The sequence below is a fragment of the Chelonoidis abingdonii genome, chromosome 10 (genome assembly GCF_003597395.2).
Source record: "Chelonoidis abingdonii isolate Lonesome George chromosome 10, CheloAbing_2.0, whole genome shotgun sequence".
Classification (NCBI taxonomy): Eukaryota; Metazoa; Chordata; order Testudines; family Testudinidae; genus Chelonoidis; species Chelonoidis abingdonii.
The window spans coordinates 15,014,152-15,036,867 of NC_133778.1; the positions used below are offsets into that span (position 1 = coordinate 15,014,152).

The window sequence follows — 22,716 nt, forward strand, 5'->3', positions numbered from 1 at the left end:
CAGCGTGTTTAAGGGGAGCGAAATTCAATCTTTAGGGCTTGTGTAACTGAGGTGAGGGAATGGAGAATCAGGCTTTGAGGATATGCCTACACTACCAAAAAATCTCCAAGGCAGCAAGCCTCAGAGCCTGGATTAAGTGACTTGGGCTCACAGTGTTCAATAGCAGCGTACATCTTCCCACTTGGGCTGCAGCCTGAGCTGTGTAACCTGGCTATCAGAGAGGGTCTCAGAGCCCAAGCCCTAGTCCATGCAGTAACATCTACACTGCTATTTTTAGCCCCGGAGCTCAAGCCCCGTGAGCCCACATCAGTTGACCCGGGCTCTGAGACTCGCTGCATTGGTTTCTATTTTTTAATCTAGATGTACTCTGGGTGTCTATCATTCCCTTTCAAATCTGCAATTTTAAAATGAAAACAGCGCCCAACAGAATATTCTCTTTCCACTTTAGCAACATAGATGTACTTCATCTCCATTGACTCAGAGTGGAGCATGGTATTTAACATTTAACTATACAAATCTGATCCTGTTTGTGCCTGCATGTTTTTGTTTGGCAGAAACACGTTCTGTGAACCACTGTTTTCGTTTCAAATTGACACAAGCCAGGTTATCCAGAGCAAGCCTGAACATGCATCCTCAGCTCATCCTGCTACCTGTCTGAGTCAGGGACGGCTCTACCTTTTTTGTCACCCCAAGCTGTGAAGCAAAGAAAAGAAAAAAACCTGGCCGCATTAGTGCTGCGGAAGAAGAAAAAATGGAAAAGCTGCCGCCAAACTGCCACCCCTTCAGATTTGCCACCCCAGGCACCTGCTTCCTTAGCTGGTGCCTAACGCAGGACCTGGTCTGAGTTACACTTTCAAGGGGAGACACATCAGTGTGGCTATTGCATATGCTCACTAATGGGCATAGCTGCTCCCCTTGAATTAGTGAAATGATATTACACAATAACATACGCAGTATGCATGGAGCATTTCTCATGTTCAAACACATAGCAACTCATTTGTACTCACTATGCCTCTGTGAGATTCAAAACCTATTGAAGTTAATAGGAATCTTTCCACTGACTTCAATGAGCTGTGGATTGGGCCCTACCCCATCTCACACTGGGCAGCCGCTACTCACGTGAATAGTTCCAGTGACGTCAATGGAGCTAGATAATGTGAATTAAGTGGTTCACAATCTGACTCTAAGTCTTATCCATGAAGTGACTGACCCAACGTCACAAAGCAAGCGAGTGGCAGATCAGGATACCGATTCCCAGCCCTATGCTCATTCCTATAAACCTACCCACCCACCGTCCCACAAACAGAAGAGACTCTACTTGCCTGCTAAAGTGTCTTTCTAAAAAATAAAATAAAAATACACATACAAGTAGCGGTAACCATCTTCATGTCCAAAATAATTAAAATCATCCAGGACCTAACTCTTCAGTCATTATTCAAACAAACCTTCCCTTAAATCAATGGCAGCTTTGTAAAAAAAGGACTACACAACGTCAGCAGCACCAGCAGCTCCCCATCCCATTACACTTGGAGAGCCCCAGCTGCAGGATTGCTTCCTGCATGGGAGCACTGGGGTGAGGAGGGAAGGGGTTCTCTGCACATCTCACTTGCTAGCATATAAATACTGAGCAGCATGTAATTTGGCCCTAAGTGTTTATTTTTCTCCTGCCATTAGTGCATGTAAATTTTTTTCAGAGCAGGTTTCAAGACAATTGAGTCAGAAAGCCCTAGTCACAGAATACTAGCTATAAAAGGAGCTTGCTGAACACCTCTGCACTCAGGCAACTTCTCCAAATACCTGCTCTGCTTTCTATTGTGCAATCAGCTCCTTGTCTATTCACTGTGCTGTCTTTGCACCCCTGGATTTTGTCGCCAAAGCTGGATCTTGAGATACGCAACCCATTGAAGGCTTTTTGAAAATTCAAACTCACTTCAGGGGCTATTCTCCTTTGAGATGTATGCACATGAATGCAATGATAATACAGCCCCCTGGTGGACAGATTCTGACCACACAACTCCTCTTGAAGTAAGAAGATTGGACACAATCAGTAGGGCCTTAATGGGAATTTTATGTTGCAGGATAGAACCCTTAGTCTACACAGCCTCCCCACTCTGAGATGCTTAGTTAAATCAGACTTCCTCCTTCTCTGCAGTTGTCACTGTATCACTTATTAGCAGATCACTATTCATTTTCACAAAATTCAGGTGGTTTCTGGCAGGTTTTACCCTCTATTGAATGTTGGTATGTCACAGGGGTGGCCACCTCATACATATCCCCTCATCTGGACAGAAGCCACCCTGCCTCCCGACCGTTTTCCCTCTCAATTCCTCAATAACTCCCAAAGAGGCTTTCACAAGTCCAATAACAGCATTTCTTGGAGTCTGGTTTTATTAACACAAAGTTCCAAAATAAGCACAAAAAGATCTTCCATCCCAGGCTTACCCTGGGCACAGCCCCGCCTCCTGGAGGGACTCTCTTCCTCTGTTTTCTAAGTCTCTAGCGAAGACCCAAGGCCTGGCCTGCCTTCTTCGCCTTCTCCCCAGAAGGAAACCAAAACATCCAGCTGGGCCTTTCTTCCCAGCCCCACTTCCTTCCTCAGGGATCGTTGCAGGAGACTGACTGTCAGTCTGTCTCAGTCTCTCTCGTACACTCTGCATGTTCACTCTGCAGTTCCCCTTTGGCTATCCACTGACCCCTGTTCTCTACCCCGATAGAGGCCTGGTTCAATCTGTCATGTGACTAAATTCCTTTTCTGCACTTGGGGAGGCATATCGGCTGCAGGACAGGTGCTCTGAGACCACTATCTCCCTTTAAAAAGGGCTGGTTTCCATATAACATGGTACCATATTTATGCACTTCAGATTTTTTTAAACGTGGCTGAATGGAATTTGTTCTCCATGGCTTTGGGCAGACAATGAATTTCTGTCTTGATCTCCAAAAAAGCTTCTGGAGAGACTCCATTTCACGACTGGGTTTGGATACACACTTTTTCTATTTGCCACAGTATTCATTACTAATTGCTTGGCTATTCCTGAAGTTAGTGATGTTAATAAATACTTAGGACCAAGTTCTCAGCTTGGGTAGATCTGTGTAACCCTATTGACTTCACTGAAATCATGCTGATTTACACCACTGAGGATCTGGCCCATGTCTCAGATTTGATTTTAGCATTTTTTTTGGATTTATCATTGATTGCTGGCATGTGGCACTTAATATATATTCCATGTCAGTGATTAAATCAATGTTCTTTGGTACAATTAGTACCTTTACAAACATCTTCTCGCTTCCATGGTGAAATAGTAAAAACACACTTGATATCTGTAACAGATTTTTTTCACTCATTCTTCCCAAAGGCCATCTTAGAAAGAATATATGCAAATTGGATCCTTCTGAAAGCACAGTATTTCCTTCATGGCTGAAGCAGTGCTAAAATCCATCTGAAGTTGGGTTGCCAATTTTGTTTGGACGCATTCCTGGAGGTTTCGTCACATGACATAATCTTTAATTCCTGGAAACTCCAGGACAATCCTGGAGGATTGGCAACCCTAATGTGATGCCCAACAGATGTACCCATAAGCAAGTCATGTCTGAGCTTTGCCAAGAATCATACATTTCATCAGACTTTTCTATAAGGAGAAAACCAGACAACTGCCCAGTGACTAACATCACAGAGCATAGAACCCCGTCAGTTCACGTTACTGCAGAACACCCATTAAATACTTCTCATACTGCATGCTACTAGTAAAGACCTATTATGATGCAACATGAGCTTATTTTCCCCCCAGAGGTATGGTTTTTTCTGTCCTGTAAAGCCGCTTTCCTTTTTAAACTTTTTTAAATGGTGAGACAGAGCTGAATTTAAATTAATTTGTTGGCTGGTGAGCTTCTGAAGAGATTCAAGGCTCAAACCCTGTATTTCTTTCTTGATTTATTTAACATTCAAACACCTCCTGCTTCTTCAACCATGCACATCAAACTCTGGCACTGCTGCGATGCAACTGCTTTCCCCAGGACTGCAGTAAGCCAAGCATGTGTTAGGTTACCACATGCCTCTGGTGAAACAAAAAATTATGTCTCCGAATGACACTCTAGGGTTGTGTAGCAATACTCTTGATATAATTTCCCTGTCATGTTTGCTTACATGCCCAGATGTTTTCTTCCTATGATTATTACTATCAGTACTGCAACTTCAGCTCAGGTTATAAAGCTCAGGCTGCCTTCTATTTGTTTCATACATCATCAGTAAAAGCAGAGAGCAGACCGCAGCTCATTTCAGCCGCTGGAATATATACACTGCCAGGCAACAACAAAGAAAATAAATTTAGTTTCACGTTTTAACATGATAGGCTGATGCTGTAAGACTGAACAACAGAAAAGAAAAGAACAACAACCCCGAACTCTTGTTTAGACCGTGGAAGGATGAATTAGAGAAGCACAAAGAAATACTCAGTGAGTCATTCTCTTTGCCCAAGCCATATATAATGATTGCAAACCACTGAAGAATAAAGTATCAAAATCTTTTAGTTTAAATCCTATTTTTTATATTCACCCATCAAATTTCCCCTGTGATCCCCAGAAGAAAGAACTGCCAGCTGCTATATATCATTGAAGGAAAAAAAATACTTATTACTTTGAGAAAAAAAAATCTCAGCATACGAGGACCACAATATCTGGCAGAAAAACAAGGTAAAATTGTAAGTAAGAGCTTGTACAATAACTGATCAGAGACACTCGCATACATACATATAATACTGTAAAGCTTGGTAATCCTCACTGCGATAATCCACTTGATAATTCTTTATAAAACAAACACAAAAACAACCATTCTCAGGTCCCTTCTTACAACTTAGCAAAGATTTTATGCAGCATGAAATTTACTAGGAGTAAAAGTTTGTCAGGATGCTGTAAAGAGGTCTTACGTAGCTTTTACAACATGTAGGGCGAGATGAAGAAATATCAGAAATAATCAAAAAGGCATGTCAAAATAAATAAAAAAAATATACTTGGTGATGCACTATCCTTATTGGGCTTATTTGACTACTTGGCTACTGATTCTGCAAGGGGCTGATCACTCTAAAGCACCTGGCAGGATCAGAGTCTACATACTGAGAGTTGCATTGGGATCAAATATATCATTAAGCATTTTTTCACTCTCAAATACCTGCAATGAATGGATATGCAAAGTTAAAATGTTAAGATCCAACTTTTCTTTAAAATGAATGAAGGGTGAACCTCAGTGTTTTGGAGGTCTGGATAAATACCCTAAAGCTTGGATATTTATCTGAATCTCAGGTTTGGAACCCTGGTGAGAACTAGCTTTCATGCAAGATTGTCCAGCAGGTTCTGGTACAAGTATGAATATTTAGCATTTTGATATCTGCCCTCTTCTGACAAACAAATGTTCTGATCCTGCACACAATTAGAGGCTGCAGAATTGGACCCAGAAACTGCTGGAGTGGCGGACACTCAGTATGCTATTTTTGTGAGGTGCTGAGTACCCTCAACTTCTAATGAAGCCAGTGGGAGCTAAGGATGCAGAGTGCTTTGTAAAGGGCACTCAGACCCTTGCAAATTTGGATCATGAGTCAACATGAAGGGCAGACGAACATTTTATGATAAATAAAGTAACCAAAATTTTTATAACCTCAAAAGGAGGTTGAATTTGGTCCAGGTTTTAGGCATATGTCTGGTTGGTTTCAGTTTCACTGATCCAGCTTGTCCAGTCCTATATGAAATTGGTTTCCTTTCTGAAACAATATAACTAATAAAACTGATTGCCACTGCCTCTAAGTTACAAGATACAGCAATGGCCTTTTATGAGCAGAAACCTTCCTTGGTTGCAAATAATTCTGGCCTCCACTGATATATGTACAGACATTTCCCCTTTCCCTTAAAGGAGATGAGGAATAGGAATAGCTGTTGCTATGGAAACGAAGAGCTACGCAGACCAATATGTGACCCAAAGGTGATAGCCATTGAAAGCGAAGTGTGAGCTAACAAAGCGTGCAGTAGTATAATGTAATTATTTTAGACAATACACTCTGTCTAGGAACATAAGAACTGCCAGGCTTGAACCAGGCCTGAGATCCACCTAGTCCTGGACAGTGGCCAGTACCCGATGCTTTAAGAGGAAGATATGAGAACTCCAGTGTAGGCAGACATATTAGATCCCATCTTGGTCTCTAATAGTTAGAGACTGGCTTAAGGCCAAAAGCATGAGGTTTAATATTCCAAAATTGTTGTAAGTATTCACTACAATAAATCTAGATATTCTGGTTACCAATATAAATGTCCAATCCCTTTTTGATTTGCACTAAAGTCTTGGCCTCAACAACTTCCTGGAGCGATGAGTTCCACAATATAATAATGCAATGTGTCAAATAGTATTTAATTTAATAACTTTTGAATTTGTCCCATTTTAATTTTATTCTCTGATCCTTTGTTCTTGCTCCGAGATTGGGAGAACAGAAACTCCCAATCTATCTTCTCTATGCTATTCATTATTTTACATACTTCTATTTCCTCATATTCATCTCCTGCATTCTACAGTTGTTTAAATATAATAAAACACTTTGCCTCTAATTAAGGCTACTACCTATCTGTCTGTTAAGCTTATTAATTCGTTGCTGTTTAAACAGTGGACTGAATAAGCAGTAGCTTCTGGTTTTTAGGCTAAAATACACTTCTGATTTGGAAAATACGTCAGACCTCTCAACTGATCTCAGTGAGGCATGAAAAAAAATCTTTCCCAGAGTTAATTTTCAGCTTACAAGACAATTTTCTGAAGATAAGCCAGGCTCTCACAATTTAAAATCATTTAAATAAAAAGCATCTGTGATAACAGATGCAATGCTCTGTCTGTTATTTATGGGGCATCTCAAAATTGCAACCTTCCCAGCACATTAATACCATCATTGTGCATTTAGAGTAAATTCTTACCTGTCCCCCTTTCGGCTGGTACCGGATGTTGTCGGTCGATCCAATTTTGGACCTGACATTCTTGAGGTCTGGCAGAGGCTGGTTAATAAGTCGTAGTTGCTTAGGTGTGGCTGGAGATTTTGGAGGTGTGCGTATGATGGCGACTTTCTTCTCAGTGGGCACCAATATAGCAGACTTGGGAGTGCCTGGAGTATGAGGGGTTCTGGAATAGCTTGGGGTCCCAGGAGTGCCTGGGGTACGGGAGGAGTAGCTGGGTGGGGTACCAGGAGTGATGGCAGTGGATCCAGGGGTAGTGGGTGTAGAAGTGCCACTCTTTCCTGTCCTGCTGCGAATTGGCTCCGATCCTATATTGAAGACATAACAGTGTTAAAATCACATGGCTAAATCACTCTTTTCTTCATATTGTGTCTCCACAGACTATGACACCTACAATGATAAGTATCCTGAAGCAAAGGCCACCAACTCAATGGACAGATGCACACTGACTTCAGTGGGCTTTTGGATTAGGCATTAATGTAGTCTTATGTAGCGGAGATTTCAAATACATGGCTGCTTTTGGTCATATACCATAGCTAGTAGCTTTGTATCTACAGTAGAATCCAGAGAGTAGATCCTCAGCTTGTATAAACAGTCTTCGTTACATTGACTTCAAAAGAGCAATGATCATTTACTCCACCTAAGGATCTGCCCCCAGGTAATTTCCTTGCTGTATGGATGCACGTCCTTGGCTTCCACTGAGTTTGCTGAGGAGTCCTCTTAGTGCATCAAAGGGATTGATCTAACGGCCAGTGAAGTCAATCGGAATCATTCTATTTATTTCACTGGGGATGGATGAGACCCAAGGTACCGGTGCTCCGGGAGAAAAGGAGAAAGCCTCTTTGTTGAACATGACACATTAAATGGATTAATCACTCTTCACTCTCACCTCCACTGTTCCCAGATTGGGCTCTTTTTTTCCCAAACGTCAATCAGGGTTCTCTCACTGCACTGACTGTGCAGGAGAGAGAATGGGATTTTCCTGCCTCTCTGCAGCCTCTCTTTTTTTCCCCTCAGGCTTCCACCCCTTTTGGCAAACACACTCTGGTATATATCTGCCCCAGTCAGGAGGATGGGCAAGTTGTTCATTTGCTGCTATGCCACTCAGGGGTCACTATGCACTGAGAGGGGCTGCACTTTACCCTTGATATTCAAGCTGGGATTTTCAAAGGATTTTCAGTGGGATTTGGGTATCTAACTCCCTTTACATAACACAAGAACTAAGGGTCACCCAATGAAATTAAAAGGCAGCTGGTTTAAAACTAACATAAAGAAGTACTTCACGCAACGCACAGTCAATCTGTGGAACTTTTTGCTGGAGGATGTTGCGGAGGTCAAACACATAACTAGGTTAAAAAAAGAATTAGTTCATGGAGGATAGGTCCAACAGTGGCAACTAATCAAAATGGTCAGGTATGCAACCCCATGCTCTGGGTATCCCTAAACCTCTGACTGCCAGATGCTGGGACTGGAGGGCTGGGGCTCGATCACTCAAAATTGCCCTGTTCTGTTCATTCCTTCTGAAGCATCCAGCAGCAGCCATTGTCAGATACAGGACACAGGGCTAGATAGACTCTTGGCCTCACCCAATATGGCCATTCTTATGTTCCTAGGCTTCTTTGAAAAAAGTTGTAAGAACGGTTTCTGAAGAGGCAGAGACAGAAGAATTCCTGTGGGACAGGAGAGTACCAAGCCAGGTTCTGAGGCCTGAGCTGAATGCTAGACTGGCATGGGGGGATGCCTGGAGAGAGGAGTGGTTACATTTCCTTGGTTTTAGGGTAACTTGTTTCTCCCTTATGCCCAGCCCCCGGGTACAATACAGACATGGCAGCAACTAGAAGAAGCCTCCTTTCCTGATTGTTGGCCCGCTTGCTGGCTCAGCCTTTTATACTGCTTGCTTTCTTCTCCCTGCTATCCAACTGGCGAGCTAATGACACCATTCGGTTTTCTACAGATACAAGTGCTCCCTTCTAACCTTCCAAACCTCCTCTTAACCACACCCAGTACGACGGGTGCTAAGTGCTGCCCTATTTACAGCTGCAAACAGCACTCTCACATTCTGATAAGAAAACCTTGCTGGTTAACTGCTTTGTCTTTCTTCTGATGAGTCACTCCAATAACTACATACAAGATTTTTAGGCAAAGCTTCTTTCTGGCTTGGCATTAACTAAGCACCAGGAGACCATTAAACCAAACCAACAAATTAACAAATCTTGGTGTTTATTAAATAACCCTTCCATTTTCATGAGATCATCAGAATTATTATTATTTTTAAATTATACTGCTCACACTGAGTTTCTTTTTTCTGTTTGTTTATAAATGGTCTATATTAAATGTGTCACATCACTGGGAAACTCACGTGAAGAGATTTATTTTTATACAAAAGAAGGGCCTCAACTGCAGCCCTAGGTTTGAGCAAGCCAGACTTTGGGAAAGATTGGTCCCACATCTGGACTCAAACCTTTGTCGCTACATTGGGACACAATGGCACCCCATATCTGAACATGGCCAAATTTGGGGTTCAGATCTCTGGTCCCAGAAGTACAACTCAGGCCTACTTCTTAAAAGCAAAGGAAAGGTAAGGATGGATTTAGCAAGTGTGTGAAATATATAGCAAGGGCAAGTGAAGGCACCAGGAGACTTAGGTTTGCAGAGAAACATACGGGTAGTCCGTCGTACTGAAGAGGAGATGGAGCTATTGAGGGAGAAAGTATTCTCATCTCTGTCTCGATCTCCTGATACACCTCTCCGAGTGGGGAGGATGGAAGAAGGTCTTGGTAGAGAGGAACGCTTTTCTGGACTCTTGGTTATTCCATCCTGATAGGAGCAAAAAGGAAAATAATGGCTTTACAGTAAACATAATTATCCAGATTGTGATCTCTCACTAGTTTAACACAAGTGCGATTTCATGGTAGCCTCTGACTCAGACCAGTGCAACTGAGATCAAATGATGCCCAGTTCCTTTACATTTCATGCAGAAAGCTCTGATGATTACCCAGGTCTGATGTGACACTTAACTCCCTCGGGATTTACTGACTTTGGACATCTAGGTTTTAGATTGGCTGCCCCTTAGGGTATGAAATTCCAAAAGTGCTCAGCATTGGCTGAACTCTGCTCTCACTGAAGTGAATGGCAAAACTCTCCCTGACTTCAATGAGAGCTGAGTTTGGTCTATAATGAATCCTTTTGAAAAGCCCACTCTAGATTTTCAATTTGCCTAAGACAATGCTGAACTCATTTTTACAAGCTCCTTAAATGTCTGGTTGCCTATTTCAGGGGAAATTCCCCTTCGTTTATTTCCTAGCTTCCCTGAATAGATCCTGAATATATATGCTGTTTCTCTGATCTGACCAAAATGTCAGATTTTGCTCCCACTGAAGTCAATGTCAAAACCTGATGTGAGTTCAATGGGGCAAAAACGGACCCTGGGAGCTTGATCCAAATCCCAAAGAAGCCAAATCTGGGAGTCTTTCTATCAGTTTCAGTGGACTTTGTCTCTTAGTGAAAGAGGCGTTCTGGTTAGGAAGTCATGAAACAAGAAATCCTGAAAGATCATTTAGTGTAACGGGCTTTCTTATACAAGTGGAAACAAAGATCCAGGGCCCGATCATGAAGTCCCATGGGATTCCACCTGCAGTGGGATTCCAGGATCGGGTCCCCAGAATGTTTCAGACTCTACATTATTAGGTAAAATGAGTGCTGAAATACTGCCTTTTGAAGCTCTAAAAGAGCGTTATATTTTCCCCCAAAATGAGATTTTGGAGAATTTAGGCTGCTGATTAAATTTTCAAAGCAAGGATATTAGCTACTGGAACCTTAGCCTGTTTTCTTCTTTATTGATCTTTTCCATGTTTAGATTAGTGTGTGTCTGCTTCTTTACTTCGCTTAGATCAGTGTACATCTGAGTATGTTCAAGTATTTGTGCACTTGTGAGATGGGTAGCCAAATGCAGCCTGGCATAAGCAGGTGTCTTCCATGGCAATCCCAGGGCCAAATACAAAAATTATCCAAACTGGTGCAAGAAACATAGACTCATAGACTCGTAGGTCAGAAGGGACCAATATGATCATCTAGTCTGACCTCCTGCACAAAGCAGGCCACAGAAACCTAACAGACTCATAGACTCGTAGACCCATATTTGTGGGTTGGTGGGAATATGGCTGCAAGTGGGGCAAAGTGGCTAAGCAGTGTCGTGTTCACCAACTTGGCCTTCAGTGGGTGTGTAAAACAAGTGAAATATACGCACAGGGGGACTGGAAGAGAAAGACATCATTAGGAAAGTGTAAGACAAAGCAGACTTCTCTTCCTGCAGCATCCTTAACACTTGTAGGGCTAAATTTTGCTCCAATGTAACTGGTCTCAGCTTTCACTGCAAGTTGTGCCCTCTTATGCTAGGGATTGCGTTTGGTTCCCACAGAATACTACATGAGTGTAAATTACAAACTTACTGAAAGGCTTGTTGGTTCTGCTGTCCTTAGCCACTTAACATTTATTTTTTGACCAACTTACACCAGGACTAGCTACTCTACTTTTGCAAATAGGCACAACTCCACTGAAGTCAAGGGAACTCTGTCCACGTCACCAAGGGTGGGTCTGGCCCTTATGGTTTTTGTAGCCACGTTGATCCCAGCATATTAGAGAGACAAGGTGGATGAAGCAATATCTTTTATTGGACCAACTTCTGCTGGTGAAAGAGACGAGTTTTTGAGCTTGCACAGAGCTCTTCTTCAGGTCTGGGAAAGGTACTTGGAGTGTCACAGCTAAATATATGGTGGAAAAGATAAGGAGTTAACACATGTTGCAGGAGACCATTCCAGGGCAGTTAACACCTCTACAGTCATAGGACAAAGGAGAGTTAGGGTATAATATATGTCATTTATGATACAGCTGAATTTATCCTGAAGGATCTATAATAATCTCCTTTGTTTCTATACAGGTTGTGTCTCAAGCTCTGTTGCCTGGACCTCAAGTCTCCTGCCACTGGATCTGAGTAACTCTCCAAGTAACTTCACTGAGGCTTTGTCTACACTAGCACTTTTGTTGGTAAAGCTTTTGTCGGTCAAAGGTGTGAGAAAAACACCCCTCCTGACCTACATAACTTTCACCAACAAAAGTGCTGATGCAGATGGCGCTATGTTGACAGGAGAGGCTCTCTTGCTTAATGCCGCTCGTTGGGGGTGGGTTAACTCCCGCCGGTAAAGAGAGGATACATGGGAGACCTTACAATGGCTCAGTTGTGGCAGTACAGCTGTGCTGCTGTAAGGTCCAGTCTACACTATAGACCTATCTCAGTATAACTATGTCATTGAGGGGTGTGAAAAATCCACCCCCCAAGCAATGTAGTGATACCAGCCTAACCCCTGATGTAGACAGCGCTAGGTCTAAGGGAGAGCCTCTCCTGTCGACACAGCTACTGCCTCTTGTCAGAGGCGGATTAACTATGCCAACAGGAGAAGCTCTCCTGTTGGTGTAGGAGCATCTTCACTTAAGTGCTACAGTGGTGCAGCTGTATGTGATGACAAACCCAGGTAACTTCACTGAGACTTACTTAGATTCAGCAGGGAGAGAATAAGATCCATGAAATGACCCTCTCTGAGCTACCTCTCTCTGACTCTGCTCCCTTACCTTAGCATCTGATTTTGAGTATGGAAAGCAGTCTCTTGGGCCCGCCGAGGAGGGCCGTATAAAGTAACTGTCTGTATCGAGAAAAGTAGCTCTTTTAGTAGTTAGTGAGCAAGCTGAGCTGGGTCTTGGAGGAAGCAATGACTTCACTCTAGACTTTGAGGCAGGAATCTTTGACAAAGAGGAAGTCTAGTCATGAGAAAACAAACAGAAGAAACATAACATGAAGCTGAGCAATGAGACGAAAGGAAAACACATGCAAAATGGATAAATGAAAAAATGCCAAGCTATGAATTACACTTCCTTTTTCCAATCAGCATATGTAAAATTCTGAGACACACATGCAAGCAGGTATTGTGAAACGCAGCATTTGGCTCTGAGATAGAATTGACCCTACAGGTACATCCAGACAGCAGCTGAGAAATAATTCCCAGCTCGGGTACACATACACTTGCCAGCTCTGTTCAAGCTAGTGCCTAAAAAATAGCAGTGTGCGCACAGTGGCTCAGGCTAGCTGCCTTACTATGCATCCCAGAGGTGGAGTGGGATTGTCCTCAGGTGGCTAGCCTGAGCTGCTGCCTGAGCTGCCGCCTGAGCTGCCACCTGTGCCACCACATCCACGCTGCTATTTTTAGACACTAGCCACCGCAGAGCTGGTAAATGTATGTCTACCCAAGCTGGGAATCACATCCCAGATGCTGTGCAGACAGACCCTCTGAAGGGCCTCAATACAGTCCTCCTTTTTTGCAGATGCAAGTTTGCCCCCTCTATTAAGTGCAGACACAAAGGCTAGTTCGTAAGCATTTACTATAGGTGGGAATTTGCAGGATCAAAGATGGAGCCTGCTTTTTTAAAACTAAGTCCTGTATATGAAGTCTCTCTCTCTCTGGGACTGTTCCATAGTAAAATGTTAGTAGGAGATTTAGAAAATCATTTAACGGTACTACTCAAAATGGGGAAATGACTTGATACTAACACCTCTTCTACCGTATTAACCCTTAAAATCCAGGGTAATACGCAATATTCTATACTCATTACACTCCATTAGAAAGATGGGCAGATTGTGAGTCCCTCACTGAACATTGGCAAGCAGTGTTGCACCTAGTTCCACTGAAGTCACTAGGACTACTTGGCTTAGTAATGCCTCACCAATTAAGGGGTTTGCAATCTGGATCTATTTTTTTTTCCTTAAAGGGTATAAGGTAAAATGAAAAAGAATAATTGGAAGCTATTATTGTGGCAACGAAGGGCTGATTCTGTAACACTTTACTCACTCAGAGGTGAAATTACTCATGTGAGTAGTCCCAATGGGACTACATATGTTTAAGAACTACTCAGCACGAGCAAGAGCTGCAGAATTGGGCTCTTAACAATGCATAGTAGGACTGAAAAAATCAGCTTCACCAGTAGACACTGTAAGAAATCAGGGTACTGTAAGTTATATCACTTATGAAACACTGTGCCTGAATCTCTTCTCCCTACTCTTGTTTTATACTGGTGTAGCTCCACCGACTACAGTGGAGTTATTCCTAATTTACACCAGTTTAAAAGAGATCAGAATCAGGCACATTAACACTGCTTAAAACAATTTTTAAATTGTAAAATGAAATAAAGGAATTCCTGTACTGCTTGGGAATGCTCAAAATTCTAATGTCTTCTGATGGCAAAAGCTGCCATTCCAGTCCTGCTGCATTATCAGACTGGGCCTCTGTAGAAAGTATTGTTAATTTGGCAGTCTCTGTTGTAGGAGACAAGCTCAGTTCAATTACTGGAGACCCTCTAATACTGTGAGTGTAGTTCTAAAAACACCACTTTTATGGACACATATTATTCATTGTTAAATATTTACTATTTTGCTATCTAAAGTACAGGGAGGCATATAATTGATCAATGGCATGTCTGCATTAAATAGAAAGTAAATAATTTTCATAAAACTGTTTCATCATAGTAGTGTTCACCTAGTTAGACATGCCTCCATTTCTAGGTGCCCAACTTGAGATACTTTGGGCCAGATTTACAAAGGGTATTTAGGTGACTCAAGATGCAGAAAGCCTGTGGAGTTAGGCACCTAACTCACTTAGGCATTTTTGTAAAGCCACTAAACATCTACTCACATCTTTAGGCAGCTAAATGTCTTTGCAAATCTGGCCCCTGTGCCTGATTTTGAGAGGGCTGAAGACCAGCAGTTTGGAGCCAACAATCTAATCTGGTACTTTTATACCCTCCATCACTGTAGTATCTGAGCACCTCAATAAATTTATCCTCACAACACCCTTTGTAGGGAAGATATTACAGCTGGACAAGGAAGGCACAAAGAGGCAGATGCTGCCCCTCTTACTCATACTGAATAGTATCTCACTCCAAGTAGCTGCATTCTATAAAAGCACAGCTTATTTGGATCCTAAACACAGTCAGGATAGGGTATTGCAAAATATCTTCCTGTTTCTAAAAGGCTACGGCAGTTAAGGAGAAAGGATGGTCTTGTGAACCACTCTGGGACTCAGAAGATCTACTCCTCACTCTACTACAAACTTCCTTTGGCACGGTGGCGTGAGGTACTACTTAGCATGAAGAAGGGTGGCAAAATGTGACCCAAAGAGATTAACTGATTTGCACAGGAAATATGTGATGGTGCCCAACCCAGTGCTCTATCTGCAATATCATCTTCCAACCTTTACTGTCCAAAATGGGAAGATATTTTGCAAAATCCTGTCCTCTCTGTGTTTGAGGGCCAAACTGATAGTTCTTTTGCTTTCAAACAAATGCCAATTTAGGGCCATATGCTACCTTCAGTCTCTTTCAGACCTCCTACTGCTGCAAGGGCAGGCTGCTTATGTGGGACTGAGCAGTACGTGGCCCTTAAAATAAGAATGAGCACTTGCAATGGTTAAGAGACTGCTCATGATGAAAAGCGGAAACATCATTTTATACCATAAGCCAGCTAGGGAGGGGGCAGGCAGTCACAATGCATACTTCCTGATATGAATTAGCCAGTGTTCTTAACACACAGCTGGGATGGGGACATGATCCTCCCCAGTAGGGTAGAACTGCTTAGCTTTTCTTGAGCATTGTTCAGAAGTACAACATGTACATTGCAGTCAGGTATTAAGGCTCTGCAAATGGATGGCGAGCTTACTCAGCTGCGATGCTACCTGACACGACAGCTGGAAAGGAGCTGGGGAACTGTTATGAGAAGGCCACTTTGGGAGGGTTGCACAACACAATACACGGTGAAGCAGGAGGGAATGCAACAGTAATAGGGCACAAGTACTTGAAAGGTCAGGATGTGGACTGCCCCAGGGAATTATGAGAAAAGGCAGAAGGTGGAGGGGTGCTCTGGAAGACAATGGACGGTGGACTGAGAAGAAAGACAACAGTGGAAGCAAGAAGAGGATAGATTTCAGCTCTTTGCCCTAAAACAACTGACAGGAAGAATAAAAAAGATACAAAGACAGGAGACGGACCCAGAGAAAGAATGCACGCTGCTTGTTTGTGCCAGTAGTTTTCCAAGGGCATCGAAGGTTTTGGCAACAAGCAGATACTGACTTCTGCTAAGGTGACTATAGACATTTACCTCAGAGGAAAGTGAACCTCGCTGTTGACCCAAACAGGAAGTCAGTATATGCACTGTCACCTACGTTTCTCAATGTTTTGAGAAATATCTACAGATCTCTCAGTTGTAGCTCAAGATGGGCCAAAATTGTAGCACTGGATCAAATACTCATTTGGGGAGAGTTCAGATCTGGATTTGGATCTAAACTGGCACATCACTCATGATGGTCACAAATTACATAAGCTGTTGCCATCATCTTCAACATTACTGATTACAGTATCATCTAATATTATGGGATAAGCACTGACAGTGTGGTTAGCACGTTGCATGGTCCCTGCCCCAAAGGAGCTTATAATCTATTTAGACAAACAAAACAAATCAGGCACAAAACACACTGGGAGATCCAGGGGTACGGTTCAATCTTGGAGGACTTTGTTGTGGTCGTTGTTCAATAAGGGGTAAGTCCCCAGAGTGCTACAGTTGTGAGCTAGCATGTGTGGACTTCTTGGAAAAACAGTTACACAGTGGGGATTTGAAAGAAAATAAGTCGGGTACCTGGAGCGCTGGGATGGGAAGGGTACATGGGCAACATGTGAGAAGGGAGTGACTAAAGGGGAGGTGAGGCAATACTCACGGATGGGCTGGAGGGAGTCAGAGGTGTGGCGTGGATGACAGCAGAGATGTAAGTGGTGGTGTAGGCTGTGCTGAGCCTTGAAGGCGAGGACGGGAAGTTTGACAATTTTGTTTAAACCTAACATTCTAAGGTGGAGAGTGGTCCAGGACATGACCTCAGCTAAGCCAATCAGGAGGCACATTTGCATATGAGATGTCATTGGTTAGCATTTTCCAGAAATCTGTGACTTCTGAGGAGAAAAGCAATAGAAATGTAATGACTCATCACAAGACTCTTTTCAGCCAATCATGAGGCAGGATTTTCTTCTTGTATGTAACAATCCAGCAAGATGACAACAACAGCCAGAAAATCAGATCAGGTAAACCAGTGCAGCTCCAGTGCGCTCCAATGGAGCTATGCTGATTCACACTAGCTGAGGGCCTGGCCCTGGATGCTTCACAATATTAAACTTTATTGTAACTCAGCGGTTGTGTGTCAACAGTGGATCGAGGGACTGTCTTTTGTTGTGTGTTCGTACAGCATCTAGCACAATGAGGTCCTTGTCCATGACCCCAGATGATACAATAATACAAACAATACATAATAATGATTTAAAAAATGATCAAAAACTGTATAATTATCTATAGGGGACAACGACTGTAATAAAAAAAATGAATATGACAAATGAATTCTAATGGGAAGGCACAGTTATTTACTGAAATTAAAAGAAAACCATCCAAGACAGGACAAAACGGAGTTTTTAGACAGATGAATGACAAGAGGATTATTTTACTCACTGAAAGTTTTTCCTTTGCTTGTTTAAATACACCTGGAGCCTGGTTTGTTTCACCACCTGCTGCTGTTAGACCCAAAAAAACAAAAAACAAAAAAACCCCTTGATGGTTAAAAATAATCATTTTGAATTACTGGACAACTTAAGTATAATCAATTGTCTTGTAAGCACCGTGCAAAGCAATGATCTGGTGAATTATTATATGCAGTATATGCAGCTGCCTTAAGAAATAAAAGAATACGTTACCATATTTGTGAGAGTTCCAGTTAATGTATTAATTCTACCCAGCAAATCAGAATTATGTCCTCCTCTTCCTAGTGATCTAGGATTGAGAGCCAAGATTTTTGAGGAGTGATTGTGATTTTGGGAACCCAAAATGAGACACCTTAAAGGGGCCTATTTTTCAGAAAATACTGAACAATAGCCCTCTGAATATCAGGCCCCTTTAAGGAATCTCAAGCAATCTCACTAGCTACCTTTCAAACTCTTGGCCAAGAACCCTACACGAAAAGAAACTGATTCACTGCTGTGTATTCACTCCAATATACACTGCTACAACTCCACTGATGTCAATACAGTCACACTGGTATAAAAGCAGAGTAATGCAGAGGTCAATCAGACCCTGAGACTTTAGTTTAATATCTTATTACTGAAGCACTGGCACCTATCTTCTTTCAGTGTTATCCTGTGCTTCTTGTCTGATGAAACATGATGTGAGTTACATTTGAGGTGAGACTGATATCGTTTGACTTGACCTCCATCCTAGGAGAAAGTCTAGAAGTTGAGGTGCTTTTCAGAAACTTGTGTACTAAGTGTTCACCATGCTGTTATTCAGGAAGCTATGTGTTATGTGAATTCTAACTACTAGTGAAATCCTTTGCAACAGCACAGTAGTGGACTCTGAGTGGGCATAGGAGGAAGGTTGGGTAGTCACAGCTGAGGTCTCTTAGCTATAATCCCGATTTTGTTCCATCTGTCAAACCAACCCCGAAACTTTGTCCAGGGTAGCAAAGATGGGTTTCCCCTTGGCCATGGCAGTTGTCCCACCACATCCCCTTGCCTGGAACAGTCGGGTAGGATGAAATCCTGGTATTCTGCAACCAATCTCCATTGTGAAGAAGGTTGCTTTTCCCACTCAATAATTTTGCCCTCTTAAATAATGTTCTTGTCTTGTTTTTTCTTTGATTTTAAATTGAGGAGTGGAGGGGGGGGGACGAAAGAGACAGAGAGAGGTGGGAGGGGGGAAGAGAACTGACAGTTTAGTTCTGCATTTATAGCTGAACATGCTCAATAAAACCCTCCTGCATTACCTTTTCCCACATCTGTTACTGCTGTTTTTTGGTTTTTAAATGTTTCTCCTTTTTCCTTTGGTATTTAACTCCAACTGCCTGCAGCTATGAAGTAAAGAGCACAGTTTTGTGCTTCTGTGACTGACTTACCTGAAAGCATAACAACTCCTCCATCTGAGCAAAATACCTGGATCATGATGTCACACTGTCCTTTCGTGCTCTGCTACCAGTTTAATCACACAATAAACATATTTAAGACAAGGAAGACAAGCCTAATGCATGTTTGCCCCAGTTCAAAGGCTAAGCAACTGTGCTGGCCAACCTATGACATCCATGATGTGATGTCACAAAGGCAGCAACGTCGTCTAACTTCACCCAATCAAACAACACAATGAAAATTAGGATAAAGTTTAGATGATCAAATAAAGCTGTCTTTTCCTTCTGCCTTCTTTCTCTTTTCATGTTTCAAGGAAGGAGGATCTTTTAATAATCATAATTAGTGAGAATCCCACTCTTGATGAGACTGTGGTTGCCATTAAAATAGTCAGCTTCTGCCCATAGTTACTACACAGTGACATGAGTTATTTTCTGTCCCTTGAGATTATAGGGAAATACTGTGATATCTCATTTACTGTCTCACTGAATGGTAAATGTGGACAAAATTTTGACTTTTTAATGGAGACACCTGTGTCCCACACGGTTGCTCTTTGGACAAGTTTCATTTTTAAAGTACAGAAAAGGCTACCATGGAAGTTTTTGCTGCTTGGAATGTGCTCAGAGTTATACAGAATACACTCTGAGGGCATTTGTGTCTAGGTATCCAATTCAGCTCTCACTGAAACCAAAAAGAAAGCTCACATTGATTTCAATGGGAGTAGACACTGCCTCAAATAAATGGTTTTACATTCATCAAAAAGGAAGAATGGAAAACAGGCTTCTTGGATTACACCGTTCAGCTAGGAAAATATACCTCCCCCTCCAGCTCTCGGATCCTGAAGAGCCTGGGGACAGGTCCAGTCCCTGTGTTGGTTATGTCCATCTGAGAGGCATATTTAATCCTGGATGCCTACACCCCAACGGGCAATTTTATGAAATATCCTTCTATGCCCCCTAACCCTCCGTAGCAGCAATCACTGGAGTGACTGCGCTGATACTGAAAAGGGGAGGAAGAAGAAAATCAGGCTTTTTGTGTGCTACCTTGTGACTTTTCAGCTGTCTTGAGGATATGCCAATGTTAGGTTGTGGGTACTTTCTGTTCATTCAGTGATTTGGTTCATGTTAGTCTGCTTTACAGATGAGCCCAAACCTCAAAGTTCAGTTCCAGACCAAAATTATCCCAAATTTCAGATCCAGGATTTTGGTTCCACACATTACAAAGACCACAAAATTTAATCTGATTCAGAACTCTCTCAAAGTTGGCTGATGTTTTGGACGAGGGGTTTTTATTTTATGTCAACTCTTACTGCTTGAATAAATTTGGAGTTTGTCCTTAAATTATATTTTACACTTTGGCAACCTTTTGGGTTTGTTTTTAATTTGACTGAATTCCTTTATACATTACAATGAGGGATGAGCGTGTCTAAGTGATGGCCAGGCTTCCCTGTGTTTTTCTACTGGCACACCTCTATTCTGACTAGAAAGCTATAGGAAGCAAAAAAATGCAGAGGTTTAGTGGTAGCCCATGGGAGGGAACAACAGCAGTATACATAAGAAAGAGCTGTGGATATTAGTAAGACTGTAAATCTGTAAAGCCAATAATTTATGCCATGAAGTAACATCTCATTGTTTTAGCCTTAAGCCTCTCTCAGTTGCAATCAAATCATGCCAAGTAGTTTAAAAATTCATGCAGGATATGAAACCTGGTCTGCAAAGGTGAAGGACTAAAGCATTAAACCAACCAACACCTAGTCCCTAATCCCACAACACACTTTGGGTTCTTTGAAGAATCTTTGAATTATGGTCTTCTAGTCTCATTAAGCTGTGCTTTGTGAAAGAGCAGAGGAGGTGGAGGGCAGAAGTGGGTTTAAGACACCTTTGCTCTCCCAGTTGTCATTTGGAGCTATTTGAAGCACAATGGAGACTACTCTGTCTTGCTAAACAAAGTAATAAACATCGTTTTTAACTTCTGAGCCAAGAAACATAAAAACATTTCCATTTTAGAATATTATACCCTGAATGTAAACTAGTGGGGCATGGTTCTCTTCTCATTTACTCCGGTGTAAATAAGGAGCAACTGCATTGCAGTACATGGAGGTGTCAAACTGTGTCATGAAAAATCATGTCCCATCTCTTTAAAAAAAAAAAATTAACAGACAAGTCCAATACTTCTCTTTCCACCCTGATCTGACAGTGCCATCAAGAATAATATTGAGAGACTGGAGTGAAAATGTTCTAATTCTGGTCTTCTGAATAATGATATAATCTATTTAGATACCGTGAGAACCACTGGTTGCCTCTCTCTCATCTTCCCCTACCAAACACTAAGATTTTGAAAACCATTTTTGCTTGAAATGCATTCGTCATTTGACCCCAGATTTCTTCTCTCTCAGCATCGTACTCTGCATTCCAGATTCTCCTTGTGGGTTTTGGCTTGAAGTCATAAACATCAGTAACAGATTTGGAAGTGCCAATGCAGATAAGTATAAATGAGCAATATACAAGTCTTCTTATTATGCATGAGAGAAAAATGCAAAATAATGGATATGTATACCATGGTTTAAGCTGTCAACACTTTCCCACCATATAAATTCACCACAAAATAAATAAACAAAACACAAATAATGAAAATAGATATTCCTACAACACCACATTCAAGCACAATGCCAAGATACAATCACGGCACTTGGAAGGCCGAGCAATGACAAGCATACATGATCATGGCCTCTGTCAAACAAATAGAGAAATAAAGAAATACCGAAAAAGAAGAATGATACAAAACACCGAAAAGTAGTAATATTCATGAAGGTTGATATTCTCGGAGGAAAAATAAAAATAAAAAAATAGAGAAGCTGCTATAGCAATGAGATTTAAAAAAAAAAAAAGTGTCTATGTTTGCCAGCCACATTGCATAATTGAACACAGCACAGTCACCTGTCTGCTTCCGTTTAACACAGGAGAGATGAGTTGGTCTAGCATATTTGATAGCAGGTTTTAAAATGATTTTCCTGGAGGGAGAGTGGGCCTGAACTTCAGATTTTTTAGCAAGTTCAGCTTTCTTATACACTGCTATGGACAAGAAAACACAAAAGCACACAATCAGGAAAAACACCCAAACAGTTTTACATGATAACAAATCAACCATTGGCCAAACACACTGCTCTGTTATTCCAGTTTGATGCTTTAGGTTGCACTGGACTGAATTGAGGAATTAATTAGTTTGCATAGGCGAAGGAGTAGTGCATTAACCCCAGAGGTGTTGCCTTGTCTGCCACATGGGCATAAAGCTGGAGTAACAGAGGGGTGAGCCTAGCACCTTGTTTTGACGTAATTGTACAATGTCTGATTAAATAGTATTAGTATTATACAACATTCAACTTCTACAACAGAGCAACCTGCTAGTACTGTACAACAGCAAAAATATGGTAATAGTGAGTGTTAAATGAACCTTTTTTCCTTCTCACTTCATCTCTGGAGAGTGTGCTAGGTTCCTTTTTAGCTATTTTTCTTTCAGGAGTAGAAATCCTGCCTCTCCCAGTTTTAAAAGGTTTCTCTTTTTTATGCTTATCGAGAGATGATCTTCGCAATTCTCTCTCTGCTTTCTCCTCTTTAGGAACAGTCTCTAACTGCTCTGTCATGATGCTCCTATCATCATCTGTAGGGTCAGAGCAAATTATAACAACAAACAGAAAATTAGTAACAAATGTTAACAACA

At 41.8% G+C, this 22,716-nt stretch overlaps 1 protein-coding gene across 15 annotated transcripts in view; it reads right to left on the bottom strand.

Annotated features, from left to right (window-relative positions):
- Positions 1-22,716, bottom strand: part of MAP2 (microtubule associated protein 2) — a 344,861-nt gene that overhangs the window by 23,147 nt on the left and 298,998 nt on the right. For 13 of the 15 annotated variants that reach the window (XM_032765038.2, XM_032765043.2, XM_032765045.2 and 10 more), the window contains 5 exons: positions 22,450-22,656; positions 21,936-22,070; positions 17,561-17,622; positions 9,639-9,792; positions 6,940-7,283 (listed from right to left, as the gene is read on the bottom strand). In XM_032765038.2, coding sequence (XP_032620929.1) covers positions 6,940-7,283; positions 9,639-9,792; positions 17,561-17,622; positions 21,936-22,070; positions 22,450-22,656 — 902 coding nt within the window. The remainder of the gene's footprint in view (positions 1-6,939; positions 7,284-9,638; positions 9,793-17,560; positions 17,623-21,935; positions 22,071-22,449; positions 22,657-22,716) is intronic. The other 2 variants (XM_032765047.2, XM_032765046.2) reach the window with 1 other exon arrangement.